The sequence below is a fragment of the Macaca fascicularis genome, chromosome 6 (genome assembly GCF_037993035.2).
Source record: "Macaca fascicularis isolate 582-1 chromosome 6, T2T-MFA8v1.1".
Taxonomy (NCBI): domain Eukaryota; kingdom Metazoa; phylum Chordata; class Mammalia; order Primates; family Cercopithecidae; genus Macaca; species Macaca fascicularis.
The window spans coordinates 79,048,909-79,069,383 of record NC_088380.1 but is presented as its reverse complement, the minus strand read 5'-3'; the positions used below and the strand labels follow the sequence as shown (position 1 = coordinate 79,069,383).

At 44.9% G+C, this 20,475-nt stretch overlaps 1 protein-coding gene across 6 annotated transcripts in view; it reads left to right on the top strand.

Moving 5' to 3' along the window:
- The first annotated feature begins 1,630 nt into the window (after positions 1 to 1,630).
- Positions 1,631 to 20,475, top strand: part of GCNT4 (glucosaminyl (N-acetyl) transferase 4) — a 29,289-nt gene continuing 10,444 nt past the window's right edge. The window contains exons 1-2 of one of the 6 annotated variants that reach the window (XM_073993624.1): positions 1,631 to 1,708; positions 1,791 to 2,085. In XM_073993624.1, the coding sequence (XP_073849725.1) occupies positions 1,991 to 2,085 (95 nt within the window). In that variant the 5' untranslated portion in view covers positions 1,631 to 1,708; positions 1,791 to 1,990. Of the gene's footprint in view, positions 1,709 to 1,790; positions 2,818 to 7,990; positions 8,132 to 20,475 lie in introns of those variants that run through there. The other 5 variants (XM_005557166.4, XM_005557167.4, XM_045393862.3 and 2 more) reach the window with 5 other exon arrangements.

Sequence of the window (20,475 nt, the reverse complement as noted above, 5' to 3'; positions counted from 1 at the left end):
CCCAGCCTGCTAACACATTGATTTCAGGCTTCCAGCCTCCAGAGCTGTAAGGAAATACGTTTCTGTTGTTTTAAGTCATGCAGTCTGTGGTATTTGTTAGGCAGTCCTAGGAGAATAATACAGGAATGCTGAGTGCAATGAGCATGCTTACAGTGTGGCAGAGACCATTCTGGGGCCACTACCATCTTTGGGCAACCCACTTTCAGAAGACCTGCAGGGCTGGTTACAACAAGGTTTTAAGGGATGAAAGAGAGTAACTTGGCCAGGCGTAGTGGCTCACACCTGTAATCCCAGCACTTTGGGAGGCCGAGGCAGGTGGATCACAAGGTCTGGAGTTCAAGACCAGCCTGGCCAATATGGTGAAACCCTGTTTCCACCAAAAATACAAAAATTAGCTGCATGTGCTAGTGTGCACCTGTAGTCCCAGCTACTCAGGAGGTTCAGGCAGGAAAATCGCTTGAACCCAGCAGGTGGATGTTGCAGTGAGCTGAGATTGCCTGGATATTTGTTAGGCAGTCCTAGAAGAACAATACAGGAATGCTGAGCGCAATGAGCATGCTTACAGTGTGGCATGCTCACTCCAGCTTGGACTACAGAGCAACTCTGTCTAACCAAAAAAAAAAAAAAAAAAAGAGCATAACAAGGCTGTGAGTAGAAAGGAGAGGGAAACAGCTGGGTATGGTCTGAGCGTATAAAACAATCCAAAACAAAAATTGCAAACTTTATGATGAATAGGTTTTTAAGAAATAGTTTGCTTTAGGACAAAATAGTTGACTTGGAAGTTGGAAATAGAGGAGCAAGTGAGTGAATGGATATCCACTTTACGACATGATATACGCAAAATAGTAAAATTCACCTCTTTGGGAGGAAGTGCATGTATTTCCTAGCATGGCTTGTTTGAGATGTGTAAGCTGTGGTTAATGATGGCTGATGGTCCCTTTGAATTCCAGTCTTGGAGACCTCAGTGGTTGAGAGCATGGACACCAGACAGACCACCCACTTACCGGCAAGTTATTTCACCTCACCTGCCTCCCTCTCATCATCCGTAAAATCAGAATTAAAATAGCACCTCCCTCATAAAGTTGTGAGGATTGAAAGAGTTAATCTGCATAAATGGCTTAGAACAGTGCACAGGGTGGATAATAGAAGCCTTAGTTGTTTTTACCATCATGACTATCACCATCATCATGTGCAAATGAGGGAGACCCAGGAAGTATAAAGTATTATTCCAGAAAGAGGTGGTCCCACGGGGAGGAAGTGAAGGCAAAGTTGGCCATTTGCTTGAAAGTAAGTCTGTAAAACGAATATTAAAACACTTGCTCTTTGAGCACAGGGAGTTTTTAAAAAGGCGTGGGGGTTGGGGTAGACTCAAAGTCTCTCTACTGCTTTGGGCAGATTCCAGATTCTGAGAGTAAACTATATGGGGACGCATGTGACACTCCCTCTTTGAGATTCACTGGGTCCTAGGTCCTAGGTCCTACCGACCCAGCTCCCCATCCAACAGCCATGCACATTGCAGGCCCTCAGTCAACACTGGTTGACCAATGAAGTAAGGAACAAACCGACTGGGATTGACTTGTCTGGTGCCACTCCCTGCCCTGAAAGGCAAGCCCTGGGAGCTCCCGGCCCCGAAAGGACGTGGAGCCTGGCGGGAGACTCCTGGAAGTGCGTGAATAGCAAGCAGAGCGTGGCGCGCCCGCTTTACAAGGTTAGCATATTCACAAGAACCCGCTCGGAAGGCCGAGTCCTTGATGGCCAATTGATTAAGTAGCTGTGTGCTTTCTTTCCAGTGCACTTATTTGGTGATCCCGATTGGCGTCCGCACAGCCGCCACCCTCACCCTCGCTTAAGGATAAAAAGCAAACCGATTTGGCATGTAGGCACCGTTTGAAAAACAACTTTGCACTCTAGTTATTGGGCAAAAAGCTCCACCTTCCCACGCTGCTGATAATATTTCTCGCGGCTGCGTGGGACACTCTTCGTCTTACCCATGAGAGCGAGCTGCCTTCTGTCTGGTTGGGCGACTCCCGCAGGGCCCGAGCCTCCGCAGAGCCCGGAGTTCAGGGGAAAAAAGGAGCCGCAGATGTGAGTTTGCTTTGTCACTGCCTTCTGAGCGACTTTGGGCAAGTTACTTATCTCTCCTGACCTCAGATTTCTTGTCTAATGTGGGAGGGAACCGAAGGTGGATGACGCTCCGGGCAGCGGCGGAGAGCCGAGATCACCGCGAGCGCCTGGGAACTTTGTCCGAAGCGCGGCGCGGGGACCGGGAGCGCAGGGCAGGGAGCTCCCTCTGCGGGAGCGCGGCGGCGGTGCTCCTCCTTTCGCCGCACGTCACGGGGGCCGCTCAGCGCTCTCCCACCCTGGGCCGGGAGAGAGCGGCTCCCCAGCAGGGCGACGGAGGGGCAGTGCGAGAGCAAGCCGCCGCGGAGAGCCTGGGAGTCCAGAGCGCAGCCCGCGGCCCCCGCCGGGGCGGCCTCCGCAGCCTCGCGGACCCGCGTTCGGGGCTGCGCCGCTCCTTCTCGTAAGTCGACTTGGCTACGCTGGCGAGCGAGGGTCGCCCGGGGCTGGAGATGTTAGCCGGGTCTCAGCCTCGTCTCCGCCCGGGGGTGGCCGGGACGCCCAGACCCTCTGCTCCTCACGACTTTCGTTTTCCCGCCGGGGAAAACTTCGGCGCCGCGTCCCTCTCCAGGCGGCAGGCGGGGGCGCCCTCCCGGAGCCGCGCGGGGACCTGGGCTGAACCCCGGCCTCTCCCCGCGCCTGCGGTAACCCCGGGGCCGGCCAGAGCGCGCGGCGGGCGGACACAGCGTCGCAGGCCAGGTGGGCTACCCGGCGCGCGCGCGCGCCTAGCAGAAGCCGCAACTTCGCGGCTCCCGCAGCAGCCGCCGTCTGCGGCCGGACGCGGGGAAGTTCCCCGAGGCCAGCGCTGGGAAAGGGAGGCGGGCGGCAGGCGCGGAGTGTGTCCTGGATAACGGACGCGGGCCGCGGCGCCGGCTTCCTGGGCTCGCGGGCGGAGCGGAGCCGCCAGGCTGGCGCGCCAGCGCCGGGCTTTCCCGGGACTCTCCCCGAGTGCCAAGAACGCGGCTCGTGGGCGCTCCCTCGCCGGGAGCGGGGGCATCCCGCCGTCCTGGCCCTTCGGGGCCCAGCGCTGCGCAGCCTGGCCCGCGCTGCTGCGGGGCGCAGGGGGCCCGGGGGAACTGCTGAGCCCGGCTTCCCGACGCTCGCTTTTCAGAGCCTCCTGCAGCTTCTCCGCAGCCCTGGACCAGCGGGGACGAGCGATGCTGCCCGAGCCCCCGCCGCTGGGCTTCGGGACAGGGACGCGGGGCGCGTGAAAGGACTGCTCCCGCGGCTTCTGCGCCAGGGCAACTGGGGCTGGAGGGGGCCTCCGAGTCGTTCTTTGGGGGCGGAAGCTGCGGGCCGCGCCTCCCAGGCCGCGCCCTTCCCAGAGACCAGCTTCTGCGCTTTTTAAGGTCAAGTTTTTGTGCCGCAGAGCGGGCCGGGATCGTCCCCCTGCGAGGTGGCGGTGCCTACCACAGAGGGTCGGGAGCCTCTGGGATCCGAGCCGAGAAACTGGACGCTCGAGTCCATTAGCAGTCTGCACGTAGGAAACAGTGCTAGGCAAACGGGGCGAGTGGGTGTTTTGTAAATTTAAGGACTCAGCTTTCCCTGACGGGTAAGTTTTCCGAGTCACGTAGCCTGAGAAACAGTATACTGTTCTCTTGCTGGGCAGGCAGAGAGGCGATATTGGCCTTGGGGCACTTTTTAAATTCCTTTTTTTTTTTCTTTCTTTCTTTCTTTCTTTCTTTTTTTTTTTTTAAGTCTTTAATAATGGAAGAACAGCAAACCAGAATATTAACAGAGTTGGGGATAATATAATGCATTTAATTGTCTCATGTGAGTAGACATAAGTCGCCCTTTTTGATCTTGCATTCATAAAACATGCCCCTATTAAAGCATCAATAAGCCTAAAACATTCTAGAAACTAATAGTTCATTCTGACAGCTTTTGTTGATAGTGTCTTAAGGAAGTAAAATATTTAAAAGTGAAACATTATAGAGAGCATATCCTATGTTGCACTTTCTAAGGATCCAATTTTGTGAGAGAAATGACCAATTAAAGATGTTGTTGATATATCTCTTTCTGGTATCAGGAAAGAAACAATAGCCAAGGAATTGTGTGGCCGCTGAATTTTCTCTGGGGGTACTGAAAGGAGTTTCCTGCTGTGGGGTGGTGGTGGGATGAAAAGGTTTATACTCTTTTCTTTGGGGGAAAAAGTTTATACTGATTTGCTAAATGTCACATCTCCTACACAGAGGTAGGTAGGGGTGAATGGCATAGTCGGGCAATCAGTCAGAGTTGGCACTTTATGGCACCTGGCCAAGTGCCTTCAAGATAAGCAGGCCATAAATACAGGTGCTTCCCAAACTGACTTTGACCTATGGTGGTTTTCCAGGAAGGGAGGGGCAGAGAGCAGGTAGAGGGCCCTGTACCTGACGGTGCTGTTTCTGCCTCACCCTTGACCCACGGTGCTGGGAGCATGACCTGGTGACCTGAGGCTTATCACAGCACCACATAGGAGAGGTAAAACGGAGTCAGCTTCAGGGGATTTCCTTCTTAGGCTACAAGGTGGGAAAAAGCAGTGAGACAGTAAAAATCAGCAAAGCAAGGCTGACAAGTGAGTTCTTCAGTCCACCTGTGTTGAGCACTGGCTGTGAGCCAGGCACATTGGCTGCTGTGAGGCGCGGATGTGCTGCATGCAGCTCACTGCATCTGTGCTGAGGCAGGAGGCCTTGCTGGGGAGATTGAAGGTGGGCTGAGGATGAGTAGGAGCTGTGTAAACTAAGCAGCCGTGGGGGACGGGAGAGGTGAGAAGGGGGAGTATTCCCACCCAAGGGAATGGTGTGTGCTGAGACCAGAGGAGAGGAGAGCCTGAGAGTTGGAAGAAAAGACAGGTTCAGTATGACCTGAGGGGAGGATGGAGAATGGCACCGGGGAGGCCAGCAGGTACCAGGGCCAGGTGGTGCCAAGGGGCATTGTGGCGAGTGGATCCTCAGGACAGTTTCACACCTGATAGTATGCAGATGAGATACGGATTAAAAACAAAACAAAACTCCAGCTGCGGCGTGGAGAATGGATGTGAGGAGCCCGTAAGCAGACAGGGCTGGCTCAGAGGGTGCAGGAAGCCTGGCAGTTGAGGCTGAGGTCGTGCCAGTAGGGATGACACAGTGGGCAGATTCAAGGCTGGCTGTGGAGTGACTTGGGGCTGAGTTTTGTGTAGGGTGTGAGAATGCAGCGTGACTCCCTCTAAGCTTGGGTGCTGCTATTTACAGAAACAGGGAACATCGGAGGAGGAAAGACAAGTTTGATTTTATTGAGTCTGGGCAGCTTTCGAGGCTCCCGAGTGGAATGGCTTCCCAAGTGGCCACATAGCGCACTCGCTGGCTGACTCTCCAAAGATGGTGGTCATCTGTACCAGGGCTGGGGTCTGAATCCTGGGGTGGATGGGGTCGGGGGCGAGGCGATGGTGGCTGAGGACCGGAAGCTGCTCCCAGAGTGAGAGGTGGGACAGAGGGCTAGGTACTTTAAGATGAGGGAGCCTTAGACATATGGGAATGTGATGCAGTGAGTTAGAAAGAGAAGCTGAACACACAGGATGTCTGGATCCCCTCCCCCTTGGATTGTGATGGTATTTTGATATCAAGCTTATATAATACAAGCTATCAACATCTTATAGAAACTGTTTTACCGTATGACTGTGAGTGATTTACTTCACAGATCATACAAATGTAATGTTTAGGAGAAACATGGATGATAATCACGCTACAGAGGTGCAGCATGGCTAAGAGCAAGGCCTCTACAGTGAGACTGCTGAGCTCCTGGATCTGACTCTGTCACTCGCTAGCTTAGGACCAGGCCCAAGCTTCCTGACCTTCCTGTCTGTGTTTCCTGGTCTCTGAAATGACACCACACCTAAGGGGTACGTGCTCTACAGTACCTCCTTGTGGGCTGTTGTAAGGATTGCCTGTGTGCATTATGCAAGCACAATGTGTACATCATGTGTGCCTTATGCCTAGCACATAGTAAGTGCTCAGTAAACCTTAGTCCTGGCGGTGTTATTATCATGATGCCATTTCAATCATTTCTGGTTGTAGAATCTGAAACCTAGAGAATGTTGAGAACCTGTCCAAGGCCATACAGCCAAACTGTGGCTACGTTAAGGCCAGGGTCCCATTTGCCTGACTCACAGGCAAGGCATCTTCCACTTAATGTGTCAACAAGTGTCAGGTGTTCGATGCTGTATAAAATTAACTGTAATAAAAGGATCCAGTCACTGCTTGCCAGAGTGTAGTGAAGCAAAGCAAATAACATCAACATTGAGGCTTATAGACCTTTCTCAAGCAATTTAGAGATGTATGTTTTGTATTAATTTGCATTACTTTGCATGTCATTTACATGCATTCCCATATGCTTGTAATTTTCCTAGTGAGATCTAAAGACTGAAGCTTCAAGTATATAAGAGAAAAGAAAATTAATCAGGAATTGAATGCAGCCGTTTCCATCCTAATAGATCTCTGGGATGGTGGGCTCAGTGTGGGCATTTAGAGACAGGATTGGATCAGTATTTACTATTGTAGATGTGGGGAGCCAGATATCATTTGATAAAGGTAGCTCACAACTTAGTATGTTATGAAGCTTGATCTGCTGAACATAACAGAAAAATACAGGCAAAGTGGAAGACCAGAGGAAAAATGTATACTATATAAAGATTCCAAAAAATGAAGCAGAAACAGAAGTCTGCTTTACAAAGCTGAACTAATAAGAAACACTAAGGGGCATAAAGGAAAGATTGAACTTCTGCTAAGCGATATGAAATGTTAGAAAGAACATAATCTTAACCACAAATGTGTGAGGCTTCAAAACCAGTTAATTTTTCCCAATGTGGATTTACTGAGAAACAGGCCATCGGGTCTTAGTGGAATCTTAGAACTACAGAGTATTAAAAAAAAAACTACAATTTTGTTACTTAGAGCAGCGGTTCTCAAAGTGTGGCCTCAGGACCATCTACGTCAGCATCCCCTGGGAACCTGTGAGGCTCAGCAATTTGTGCTTTAATAAGTTCTTTAAATATTTAGAGCCAGCTTTCACTCCTCTATTGAGTCATTACTTCTTCAGCCTTAGCCTTTCCACGTCCCTCTTGTGGTCGCTAGCTTCTCACTGGGCTGCTTAACTTCCATCAGTTATGATTCCAGCAGACGGGTGTAGCCAGACACAAACTCATTTCTCAGGGTGTCTGCTCAGGACAGAGCAGAGTGGGGTGGTCCCTTCCTCTGTCCCAAGGTCTAAACTGTGGAAATGCTTTCCTCTTTGGGTGGTACTATTCATAGAAACAGGGATTCGCACTCTGCATTCAGCTGTCTCATTCTGCAGCTTTGTGGTTTGCATGCTGTCCAGGACCACGATGGTTTTGTTTTTGTTTTTGTTTTGCTGCATTTTGTTTTCTTTTGACAGTCTCGAACCAAACTGTGACTCATGCCAAACGTACGGTCAGCCAAAACGCTAAACTATCCTCTAGAGATGCTCCTGTCCAACCACGTTTCTCCGCAAACCACAATTCTCCATGAACCACGTTTCTCCATTAACAAATACAGTTAATTTTTTGCACATGTTAGTTTTGTACTTTTCTCTGTTAAAATTCATCTTACTAGATCCAGGTAATCTGCTTGGTTCCTATTTCTGTTATTTTCCATATAAGCTGAGTCTCACCTTTGTGTCCTTTGCCAATTTGGCTACTGATATCCTGGTTGAGGAGTTAATAATAACGTGAGCATCTTTGTTAGAGGCCTTCCTCACAGTTAATGAGGCTCAAAAACGTAGCATCTTTTGCAATCCTTCTGGGTTAACGTCAGAGGAATAGTTGTCATCAGTCCCATCATTGTTTGCATTTAAATGACTGTTGTTCTAAAGTCCTCCCGCACATGGTTTCTCTTTATAGGGCCCATGTTCTAGAACTGCATCCTCGGTCTCTGTCCCAGTACAGACATCTATAGCACCTCCTCAGTAACTGACGGTGATGCTCCTTTCCCTATGCTGTTTATACCATCAGCCTGGGGTTTTCATTGGAGGTGACACAAAGGTAAGTTTCAGTTTATTTATAGTCAGATTAAGATGAATTCAGAAGCTTCAAAATAATAGGAAGCAAAAATTGTGCCTTGTAATTTCTCTCTGCTTTACCTACCTCCCCCAAGCTCCAAAACCTAAGAGTTTTGTGCTAAAGTCTAGATTTAACCAAGAGATTCAGGTTATTTAATTTAAAAAAAAACCTAAAATGTTACTCATACATGATTCTTAAAGGAGTACAATTAGGTAATATAATTGCAGAAAATCATTTTTAAAGGCAAAAGGCAGAACAACTCTGTGGCAGGAGTGCTTTTAGCCATGGTTTCTAGAGCATGAAAAATTACCTAGAGTCCTAAACTGTTATATCATGATCCTTATCCAATCCTAGTGAAGCCTCCCCCAAACCCCACCCACAGTAAAATTCCAGCCTTAAACCAAACCTCAACATCTCAATAAAATCTGGCCGCTCTCCTCCTCCAAGATGCTCCAAAATGCTTCCAAACCTCTTTTGATGCCATGTGCTGCCCTGCCATAGTAAGCAAATCAACAATAGATAAATAAAATTGAAAAAGCACCTGGTGATAATAAAGTTCTCTATAGTCTCAAGTAAATCTCTATTGTAGGAAAGCAAAAATTTGCCCCTACACTCTTACAGTTTTTCAGCTGGGCCTGAGAATTAACTTGGCATAAGAAATATCAACAGGAGAAAAGCACACACATTTATTTAATAAAAGTTTTATGGGACAGGGGAACCCTCATAAGGAAATGAAGCCCCAGAGATGCAGTGAGAATCAAACACTTATATAGTGGATTGGAGAAAGAGTAGGAAATTATGAAAATGTAGCAAGGCAAAAAGAGGCCTGGGCTAGGGTAGTTAACTGGGAGAAGCGGGTAGGAGGATAAGGGTTGTGTAACAAAGTTTGTACAAATTTTTCTCGGCCACAACTTTCTGTCCTTGACAAGACTGTTAAGGAGACTGTCTGTCAGCATTCTCATTTCACATAAGGATTTCATCTCCTGCTTTTAAGAAACAGCACGAAGGGCAGAATGGTCTTGTACCTGTTATTTTTCAAGTACCCTTAATTCGAAAGTCAGTATCACAGCGGGATATTTTGGAGTGGCATATTCTTAACTCCTTCCCCAGGAATCTTCTGTGCTTCCAGCTCTTCTCTTCTTTTCATTTCCCTCCCCTGTGCAACCCCATCTTCTCTTGTTGGTCTTCTGGGCTTTCTTCTAATCTAGTTAAGGGGAAAACTGGCAAGGATGACCCTTTGGCAAGAATTGCTTCTTGGCTGTGCCCGGGCTTGTCCAGTCAGCCTGTCTGCTCTTGGGTAGGTTAGACCTGTTTCCAGGAGTCCGCAAGCCCTGACATTTCTCATGGTCATCTGCAAGATCTGGACAGTCCACTCGAGAGCAGCTCGTTCAGACGGCAGCAGAGGGTGGACAGTTCAGCCCAGGACCAGAAGGAACAACACCTCGCAGAGTTCCTGTGCTTTCCAAGGCCCCTTTTTTCCTTCCTTCTCCTGCTGTCTGTGTCACTGCAGCATATTTGCAATATTTGTGCTGTGTCCTTTCTCTACAGCCCCACATTCTACCTCAGTGGAACAAGGAGGAGCTCATTCTGCCCAGCCATCACCTTCTACCAGGTTCCTTCTTCCTTTAGCCTTTCCAGCAACCCTCTTGCCCTCCTCTGAGGCTGGCAAGTTCAGACAGACATATACGGCAGATGTGTCAGAAGAAAGAAATGGAATGATACACAAGGTAGACACCAATTAGGTTGCAAAGTTACAATGTGAAAAAAACATTAATAGAATGATTGTAGAGCTGAAAGATGGGATGCAGAACTGGAGAAGAGATCCTCAGAAAGGAAGAACATCATTTCAACTGATGTTGACCATTGAATCGAACATCTATCGTTGAATTGAACATCAATTCAACATCATGGCAAGAAAATCCCTGAATTTAAAAAAAAAAAAAATCCAAATGCTAGCTAGTGACTTGTCTTTTCCGGAAAATTTCTATAGAAAAGAAATTCAAATGTGAATGTGACAAAATAACTGGGATTTCTTGGATTGTGTTATCAGTTACCTAGGACCTCACTGTTTATTTCTCTCTGCATTTGTGCAGGCAGTAGAGTTTCTAGTTGCATCTCTCCAGAATCTAACACAGTGCCTCCCTGACACATGGCAAGCACACAGTAAATGTTTGTGGGATGGACGGGCAACCAGGATAGAAATTGGATATCTAAGAACATAAGGTTTATATAGGGGATATTCTCAAAAGAGTGAGGGCAGGAACTCAAACAGGTATTTGTACACCCATGTTCATAGCAGCATTATTCGCAATAGCTGAAAGGATGGAAGTGAAGCAAGTATCCACTGACAGATGAATGGATGACCAAAATGTAATGTATACATACAATGGAATATTATTTAGTCTTAAAAAGGAAAGAAATTTTGACACACACTACAACATGGATGAACCTCGAAGACATGTTAAGCAAAATAGGCCAGTCAAATATTGGACAAATATTGTATGATTCCTATGATACAGATGCCTAGAGTAATCAAATTTGTAGAGACAGAAAGTAGAATGGTGGTTGGCAAGGCGCAGAAGCAGGAGACTGTGGGGTTAGTGTTTAATTTGTATAGAGTTTCAGTTCGGGAAGATGAACATGTTCTGTGGACGGATCGTGGTGATGGTTGCACAACAATATGAATGTACTTAATGCCACTGAACTGTACACTTAAAATTGACTAAAGTGGTATATGTTATGTATATTTCACCACCATAATAGAAAAAAAAGAATATGTTCATCAACTAATTCATAAATAAGAAACAAGAAAAGTTATTTTTACAACAAAGAAGTGAACCAGATAATACTTGGAAAGTATAGGTTATAGCAAGAAGACAGCAATGACACTAGACCTAAAAAATATTCAAAACTGTGCTACTAAAAATGTGTTGCCTGAATCCTAATATGAGGCAGAGATTTAAAGCACTTTCATTCTGTCCTCTCCCCACTATCCCTGTGATTCTCTTTTTTAAAAAAATCCATTTTTATTTTGAAAATATGTCAAACCTGAAGAAAAATTGTAAAAATAGTACAAGTGGGCCCTTGTCTGATTCTTCCTTGACCATGAGAATCGTGGAAGCCTTTGATGTTTCTGCACCAGTCTACCCAGCGGAAATCCATGGCTGTTGCCTTTGGAGATGGTGTCTGAGTGCGGGAGTACACGTAGCATGCTGAAGCTGAAGCCCAGTCCTTGTTTACAGAATGGCCACTGGTCAATGACACTGGGCTGCTTCAAATGCTTTTGATCCCTTACCATCATCCAGCCCTGTGCCAGGCTGTTTTTCCTGCCAAAATGTGCCCAGTGCATTAGCTCATTTAGTCATCATGGTAACCATGTGAGTCAGTGCCCTTGTTCCTCTTTCACAGATGAGGAGGCGGAAGGCTACTAGGTTAATGACATCTTATTAGCAGCAGACTCAGGACTTCAGTTCAGAACCATTAGCTTTAAATTCTAAACCTGTATGATGTACACAGAAGTAAAGCAGGGGCCGGGCGCGGTGGCTCACGCCTGTAATCCCTGCACTTTGGGAGGCCGAGGTGGGCGGATCACGAGGTCAGGAGATCGAGACCATCCTGGCTAACACGGTGAAACCCCGTCTCTACTAAAATACAAAAAATTAGCCGGGCGCGGTGGCGGGCGCCTGTAGTCCCAGCTACTCGGGAGGCTGAGGCAGGAGAATGGCGCGAACCCGGGAGGCGGAGCTTGCAGTGAGCCGAGATGGTGCCACTGCACTCCAGCCTGGGCGACAGAGTGAAGACTCCGCCTCAAAAAAAAAAGAAGTAAAGCAGGAAGGTAACATGGAGGGGGTCCAGTGTGGGGCAGAAAGAAGAGGAATGGGGTCAGGCAGCAACTGGAGGGAAAAGGGGCACATTCAGGGGTGGCTCAGAACTATTCAACATGGTACTTGTTGAGTTGATATCTACATGATACTGATGGCTATTTGTTGAAAAGCAGGTTCCAAAGTCCCGTGGTTCATAACACGTTCTCAAGAAGACAGCCCACCTGCAAGGTGACCTTCAGGGATTATGTGACCTGTCCCCTGCCTATGACTAGAAACCATACACAGAGGAGGTTTGCCATAAGCTAAAGAGTGCTTAACTGAGGCATGGCGAGCAGACTGCACAGTTCTTGCCAACATCAGAGTTAATTTGGTAAATCTTGGCATCTGCTTTCCTTCAGATGTTTACCTAAAGCCTCCATCTGCCTCTAAATATAGATGGATGAGAAGTTCAGTATCATTTAAGACACATTATTTTGCACTTGGCTATATATAGGAAGGTACTGTTGTGTAAGGAGCCACTTTAATCTGATTTAAATTTAATTTGGCTCCTGGACGTGCGTATGTATATGTTAGTTAAGCATTTCCTTTTCCTACGGTCATCTTTCAAAGTGCACGTTACTTAAACATATAAGGGCTTACTTTTCTCATATAACAAGAATTCAAAGTGGGTGTTTGCTGGCGTTGGTTCAGTAGCTTGAGGATATGGGGGCTGAGGTATCCTGATATCTCTGATATTCTCTTGGTCTGTTCCTCATGGTCTCAAGGTGGGTGCTGCAACTCTAGCCATCATGTTGGAGTTCCAGGCAGAAAAGTGGAAGAAGAAGAAAAGAAAGAACAAAATGGCATACCTCCTACCTGAATCAGGCCCCTTTAGGAAAACTTTCCCAAAATCCCACATTATATTTTATTCCTATACAATAGAAGTTAGAGAAAAGTCTTTTCAAGAGACGTGTTTCTACCACCAACAATATAGGGTTCTCTTAGTAAAGAAGAGAGGATGGATGTTGGAAGGCAACTGACTCTCTACCAGAGCCATATATAAAAACCCTTACCTATGGATCTGTTTCTGGATTTTATCCCACAGATCTCTCTTTATGCTGGCACCAGACCATACTGTTTTAACATCATAATCTGTTGGAAAATCTGAGGAGTCTGGTTTTTACTTTTGCCTTGTATACAGTTGACATATATAAGCTGGCTTAGACTCTTAGTAAACTAAACAATCTTTTTACTTTTTATTAACCTGAAATAAAACCTACATATTGAAAAAGACCTGTTAACTTAATTAAAACCATCGCTAGAAGGGATCCTTGTAGGAGATGGCAGTTGGAGAGCTTTCTGGAATCATTTCTACATTTGACTTTTGGTAGGTTGAAATCTCTGCTTTTGAAATTCCTATTGTGGCAGAATTTTCCCAAGCACTGCAAATTTTTATTTCTTCCATCCTTTTAACTTAATTTTTGAATTCCTGAGTCTTAATTTTATTGTGTCTAATATGCACACAAGATCTGAGAGCAATATGTACATTTTAAGCCAAGAAACACACAGATCTTAGCTAAATGATGAAGTCATGCCAAGAGCTACCAGTCCTGAGTTTTTCAGTGGAAGTGCAGAAGCATGTTGAAGTCTCCAGCTGGGATTCCCACCATATTGGAAGAACCCAGGAAACAAACAAGCAAGCTCTTCTCATGACTTAAAACTCAGGGTTTTAAGGGTGATGATTTTAAACTCAGGGTGTCTAATCCATTCATGAAGAGTGTGGTCTGGCCTCAGGCCATTTCTAACATCAATACCCTTGATTTGGCCAGGTGTGGTGGCTCATGCCTGTAATCCCAGCACTTTGGGAGGCTGAGCTGGGTGGATCACGAGGTCAGGAGTTCGAGACCACCCTAGCTAACACGGTGAAACCCTGTCTCTACTAAAAACACAAAAAAATTAGCCTTCAGTACTGGGGGTAAAGTAGTGAGTGAGGCCTTCACAGACCTTAGCCGGGCGAGGTGGCGGGCGCCTGTAGTCCCAGCTACTTGGGAGGCTGAGGCAGGAGAATGGTGTGAACCCAGGAGGCGGAGCTTGCAGTGAGCCAAGATCATGCCATTGCACTACGGCCTAGACTACAGAGCAAGACTCTGTCTCAAAAAAAAAAAACAAACCCTTGATTCACGTCTGTTTATCCCTGTGCTGCCTCTGTGATGGACATTGGAGATTCTGCTTTAAATGCACATGTAGAAATCAGTTACCCATACCTCTTCAGCTAGTCATGGAATCTTTGAGGAATTAGTTTTGGCCAGTTAAAAAATATGGAGTTAGCCATATAATACCAAAATAAATGCTTCCAAAAATTTCTGAGGGGGAAAAAAGCATACCATGTAGATATTAGATGGAGAAAGTTATTTTCTTTTTAGTACAATAAATATACATTTTCAAAAATAGACATGTTTTTCAATTCAGTTTTTCTACTTTATAGAAAAAGAAGTCAAAATATTCTCAACCCATATTTTTAACTTAGAACCTGGAACATAAAATGTAGTTTGGCTTTATGTTGTGTCAAGCTAAGTAAGAAGGGCAGAGAAGATGGGGATCCCAAGAAGGAATGAAACCTCTTTGTTTGATAAAGCTTGAGAGGCAAAGATCTAATGCATTCATTAATTCACCCCTTTTTCATAATCCTTTACATCTAAAAAGAAGCAAACATTTCATGTGAGGTTTTTCATCAAACTGAAATTTAAAGGCATAACTATTTTTGAAATTCGCCATCTTCTGATATTTTTTAGAATTTTCTTTAGAGAAAAACTGTTAATGTTTTACTCCCTGTTGAGGGTCACAATCTATTACAAAACAAAAACTTTTCATTCAGTTTCATTGTATGTGGCCCTTTACACTTCCTGCTAAAGACTTTTTAGCCATGTAGCTTTGCCCAGCTAGATACACACACAATCAGCTTTTGATATTTGCCCTGTGGACCAGATGAAATAAAGCCCAGAATCAAGTCTACTGTTTCCCAATTGGTGTGACCGTGGCTGAATTCTGTGCTTTTGTTGTTGTTGTTGTTGTTACATCGCTACAGCCCAGATTTCCAATGACCTTGAGAGGTCTATGCCTGAGTATATACATCTTGATGTGGGTTGCTCATTTCCCATGTAATCTTACAGGTCCCTTATTTCTGCCCAAATGTGAGAGGATCCAGTAAAGTTTCTAGCTAGAAGAATTATAATCTATAGAGGTGGTTGATAGAATTATTTTCATGCTCAGTGTTTTCCTTTAAGTCTCTATTCTCCAAATCTTGCAGGTAAAGTAGTCCTTTATTTAAAGAAGATGATGACGTTCATAATTGCAGGCCTAGAGAGAAAGCTGTCAGTCGTCATACATTCCGCAGGGACATCAAACAGAGCTCCTTTAGATGAGGGCATCCCAATGCACTGAGCTGAGCCAGTCTCATTGATGTTTGATTTGAGTGACAGAACACTGGCAAAGGCCCTGTATGAGTGTGTGTTGGTGTATTCACATTACTGCAGAATTCTCAGTACTGCTTTGTGGGTTACATGGTCCTTAGGGATGACTTTGCCAAACAGGGATGCAAGAACAAGTCATTGTAGTTTTGCAATATCTGGAGAATTGCCCGTAAAAGATAATGAACTTATGGGAAAAGTTTATAGCTTTTGCAACACATAAACTTACAGACCGTGTTTAGCCAGTTGTAACTCTGCATGAAACTAGTTGTATGTGCTCTTGGCTGTCTTTTAAATAAATTTTTTGGTTATTAATCTTTTGAAAAATATCGAGCATACTGGGGAGAAAAACAACTATAAAGATTAATTACATTGCTTCCTATCTCTCAAAATCCAAGACAGGTGTATGTCTACATAATTCTGAAACTTTAGGAACAATTTATACTCCAGATATTAACAAAAAAGAATGCTGTCAAGTAGTGAAAACCCAATAATAATTAGAATGTCAGAATGAAGAGAATAATGAACATACTGTTTTAGAAAAGTAAAACCAACTTATAACATGTTGGCTCTTTCTCAGTTTTCCTAAGAAACCATTCCTCTTGTGGAGGTCCTCGTACCTGACATTTGCATACCAAAGTTGTCTTTTTCCCCATGGCTTTCACATGCATTACATCATAAGACTTTCACAATTGCACTGTGGGATAGAAAAAACATTATCCCATTTAACACATGGGAAAGAAAGACTTGCCAAGATTAAGTGATATGCTAGTGTCACTTGAAGAATTTTTGGTGGCAGAGCCTAGACTAGAGCTTCGGTCTTCTGACTCTGCCCCATTGAGCAACTACCCTGTGCCAGGTATGGATGTCTTCAGTGCTGGGGGTAAAGTAGTGAGTGAGGCCTTCACAGACCTTATGTTTCTGTCTCAAGACAGGTAATAAACAAGTGAAGTAACTATTCCTTGTAGCAAGTGCTCAGAAGAAAACAAGGAGTGTGATAGGAGAGAGATTTAAGAAGGGTTAATCTGGGAGGCGGAGGTTGCAGTGAGCCGAGTTCGCACCACTGCACTCCAGCCTGGGCGGCAGTGCGAGACTCTCTCAAAAACAAAAGAGTTATCAGAGAGGACCTGAGGAAAATCTATTTCTTTTCCTGGAGCACCTGGTCATGCCAGGATCCAGGATAAGTAGTCTAGACATGAGAACAGGAGGTGCAAAGGTCCTGAGGCAAGGAAGAGACTAGGATGTTCTAGGAACTTTTAGAAGGCTGGTGTTGCTTAGAGTTTTATGAGAAAGACAGAGTAGAATAAGATGAACGTGTAGAGTAAGGCAGCCATGGGAACTGCCTGAGCCGTTATGGCCATGAAAATCATTTCTTGTTTTATTCTACGTGACGTGAAATCCCAGTGAAGGGTTTTAGATGTAGGGAGTGGGATTAGGGAGGGCCAGTGATCTGATTTGTATGTTTAAAAAATCATTTTGGCTACAGTACAGAGAATGGATTAGAGGAAAGCAAGGGAAGCCAGGTAAGGTTATTTTGTATCTAGGCAAGAGTTGATGCTAGCTTGGATTAGAGTGGTTCCCATGGAGTGGAAAGAGGTGGGTGGATTTGAAATACATTTTGGATGTAGAACCAACAGGTGCTACTACTGCCAGGAGATTGGAAAGGCAGTCTCGAATTGTGTTTAGTGGTGTAGGCTCTGAAATTGGACCATAGTTGAAAATTGGACCATAGTTGAAAATCCTTGCTCCTCCAATATACTAGCTATATGAACTAAGGTAAGTTATTTATCTTCTGACTTGATTTCTCAATCTGAAAGATGAGGATAATGATAATCGTACCTATCTCATAGATTTACTGAATGGAGTATAGGATAATTGAATGGAGTATAAGAACAGTGAATAAGAGGCCGGGTGTGGTGGCTCATGCCTGTAATCCCAGCACTTTGGGAGGCCGAGACAGGTGGATCACCTGAGGTCAAGAGTTCTAGACCAACCTGGTCAACATGGTGAAACCCCATCTCTACTAAAAATGCAAAAAAATTAGCCAGGCATGGTGGCGGGTGCCTGTAATCCCAGCCACTAGGGAAGCTGAGACAGGAGAGGAGAATCGCTTGAACCCGGGAGACAGAGGTTGCAGTGAGCCGAGATTGTGCCATTGCACTCCAGCGTGGGTCACAGAGTGAGACCTTGTCTGAAAAAAAAAAAAAGAACAGTGAATAAGATCATGCAAATAGTGCTATCTCTTAGCATTGATCACTAGGAAGGGACAGGTATGTGTCACTGACGCTGGCAACATGAAGGCTTTTGTTGACTTCAGCCAGAGCAGGCTCCATGGAGTGGGGAGTGGAGCCAGGCTGGACCGAATGCCACTGTGAGAGACCTGAATGGGGCGGTTGGGCATCCCTTCTCTGTCCATATTGCTATGGTCTGTGTTCCCCAAGATTCATGTGTTGAAATTTAATCACCAGTGTGAGGGTATTAAGAAGTGGGGCCTATAGATGGTGATTAAATCATGAGGGTAGAGCCCTAAGGCATAGGACTGGTGCCCTTATAAAGGATGTTTTGGGGGAGCTCATTCACCCCTCCCCGCCCTTTCCTCTTCTGCCCTATGCCATATGAGAACACAGCAGCAAGGCACCATCTTGGAAGCAGAGGGCAGCCCTCACCAGACACCAAATCTGTGCCTTGATCTTGGACTTCTCAGCTTCTAGAACTGCGAGAAATAAATGCCTATTGTTTCTAAACGATTCAGTCTAAGATACTTCGTTATAGCAGCAGGAATGAACCAAGACACATATGTAAAGGGGGAAAGGTGTTCCCAGCACCCCAGGAATGAGATGGGGTTAAATGATGGCTAGGCACATTTAGAGGAGAAGAAATATGGGCTCAATCACCTTTAAAGTTATTTTCAGTTTTAATAGTGCACTTCTGGGCTTCTTCAGGAACTGTGGCTTTATTAATTAAGCATTGGTGGAGAAGACCTAGATACATGAATTATATTATTTGAATGGTTTTTTCCCTGTAGAAAAGTATGTTTACCTCTGTTAGGATTTGTTTACTCTGTAATAATTGACAGACCCAGTTTAGGTTAGGACTTGTTCATAGTATATTGTGAAATGAAAGAAATAGATAAGACAGTGCCTATCTAGTGATACTGTTATAAAGCAAAGCCAAAAAAAAAAAAATGTGTTTCTTAAAACCAGTCTGGAAGGACATACTGTCTACAAAATGTTATTGCCAAGTGATGGGCCCCTGGTGAGCTTTATTTTCGTTTTTGGACTTTTCTGATTTTTTTTTTTTTTTTTTTTTTTTTTTATGAAAGTGGTTTGGTTTTTTTGTTTGTTTTTTGGTTTTTTGGTTTTGGTTTTTTGGGTTTTTTTTTTTTTTTTTTTTTTTTTTTTTGAGACTGAATCTTGCCTTGCCCAGGCTGGAGTGCACTGACATGATCTCTTCTCACTGCAACCTCCATCTCCTGAGTTCAAGCAATTCTCCTGCCTCAGCCTCCCAAATAGCTGGGATTACAGGCATGCGCCACCACACCTAGCTAATTTTCTGTATTTTTACTAGAGACGGATTTTCACCACGTTGACCAGGCTGGTCTCCATCTCTTAATCTCAGGTGATCTGCACTCAGGCCGATCTGCCTCAGCCTCCCAAAGTGTTGGGATTACAGGTGTGAGCCACTGTGCCCGGCCTGAAAGTGTTTACTTTATAAAAGGGAATGGAAAATCTTTTTCTTTTCCTTTTAGAGGCCGTATCTTATTATTATTTGAGAAATGCTTATCCTCAATTTGTATTGGATTTCTGACTGAGTCACACCTCTCCTTGTGTTTTACATAGTTGCTATGTTTACCTGCTCACAATCTGATTATTACTTGCTTTTGCAATCTTTCCTCTAGAACAATAAGAATATAAGGTCATCTAGGCAAGAAACTTGTCTTTCTGCTCCTCTGCATGACTCCTGGAGTGCTGTGGGAGTGTCGAGGAACCGCATCTGACTGAATCATCCTCCCACCTAATGGTCTCACTCCAGAACATCCCCTGGGCTTGGCAATGAGCGAGTCACCAAGGGAGAATCAGTGACTTCATTGAAATCAAGGAGCTGCAGTAGCAGGATGTTAGCTTATTCAACTAGATCAGGATGCTTTTTAATGAGTTTGTCTTTATATTGATCTTCTTAACTGATGATTCTTCTTAGTAAGGCTTTAGATAGAAGCAAAATCCCTGATATTTCTAGATCAATAAGCTCTTCATATCCTGTTTCTCAAACTGATATGTAATAATACAAAGTTTAAGAACTTTAAGGTGGCCTGAAGAGGGAATATTCTCCACATGAAGAGAAATTTCACCTGGAAAGTTTTCTAAAACAATTAGCAATTCTCTGTGCTTAAATTGTGTCACAGATAACTATAAGAACAAATGAATCAATAAAGTCATCGGTGACAGGATACGGGACAGGAGTAACTGATGGCAGAATCCCTCAGGATGAGCTTGCTTTCTCTTCCTTGAATTGATTCTATGGGCTGGAAGACTGACTAATCTCTTCATTAGCTCATTGATCGGTCTCAGCCTCTGACTACAGAAACAGAATGTGATTCCTCACCCAGCATTCCTCCAGGCTCATTCTCCATGGAAATCACCTCCTAAACAGGGTGGAAGATCTCCTCGACCATGTTTGGAGTCCCTTCCTGTTCCTGTTTAGGACATTTAGAGAAGACATGGTAATGAGAAAATTTAGTCAAGTGCTAAAACTGTTGCGGGAAATACGGAGAATTTTTTCTTTATATTCCAAGAGACAGTATTGCATAAAGGGTTAAAAGTGCAAGTCTGGAGCAAGACTCTCTGGGTTCAGGTTCCATTTAAAACACTTTCTAGAACTGTAACCTTGGGCATTTATTTAGTTGCCTTACAGTGCCTCAGTATCCTTTCTTATAAAAGAGGGATAACAGTAGTACCTACCTCATCGATCTCTTGAGGGGACTGAATTACCTCTAGAGTACTTAGAACAGTGCTGCTAGTGACAACTCTTTATTGAATGATTCTACATTAATAATAAC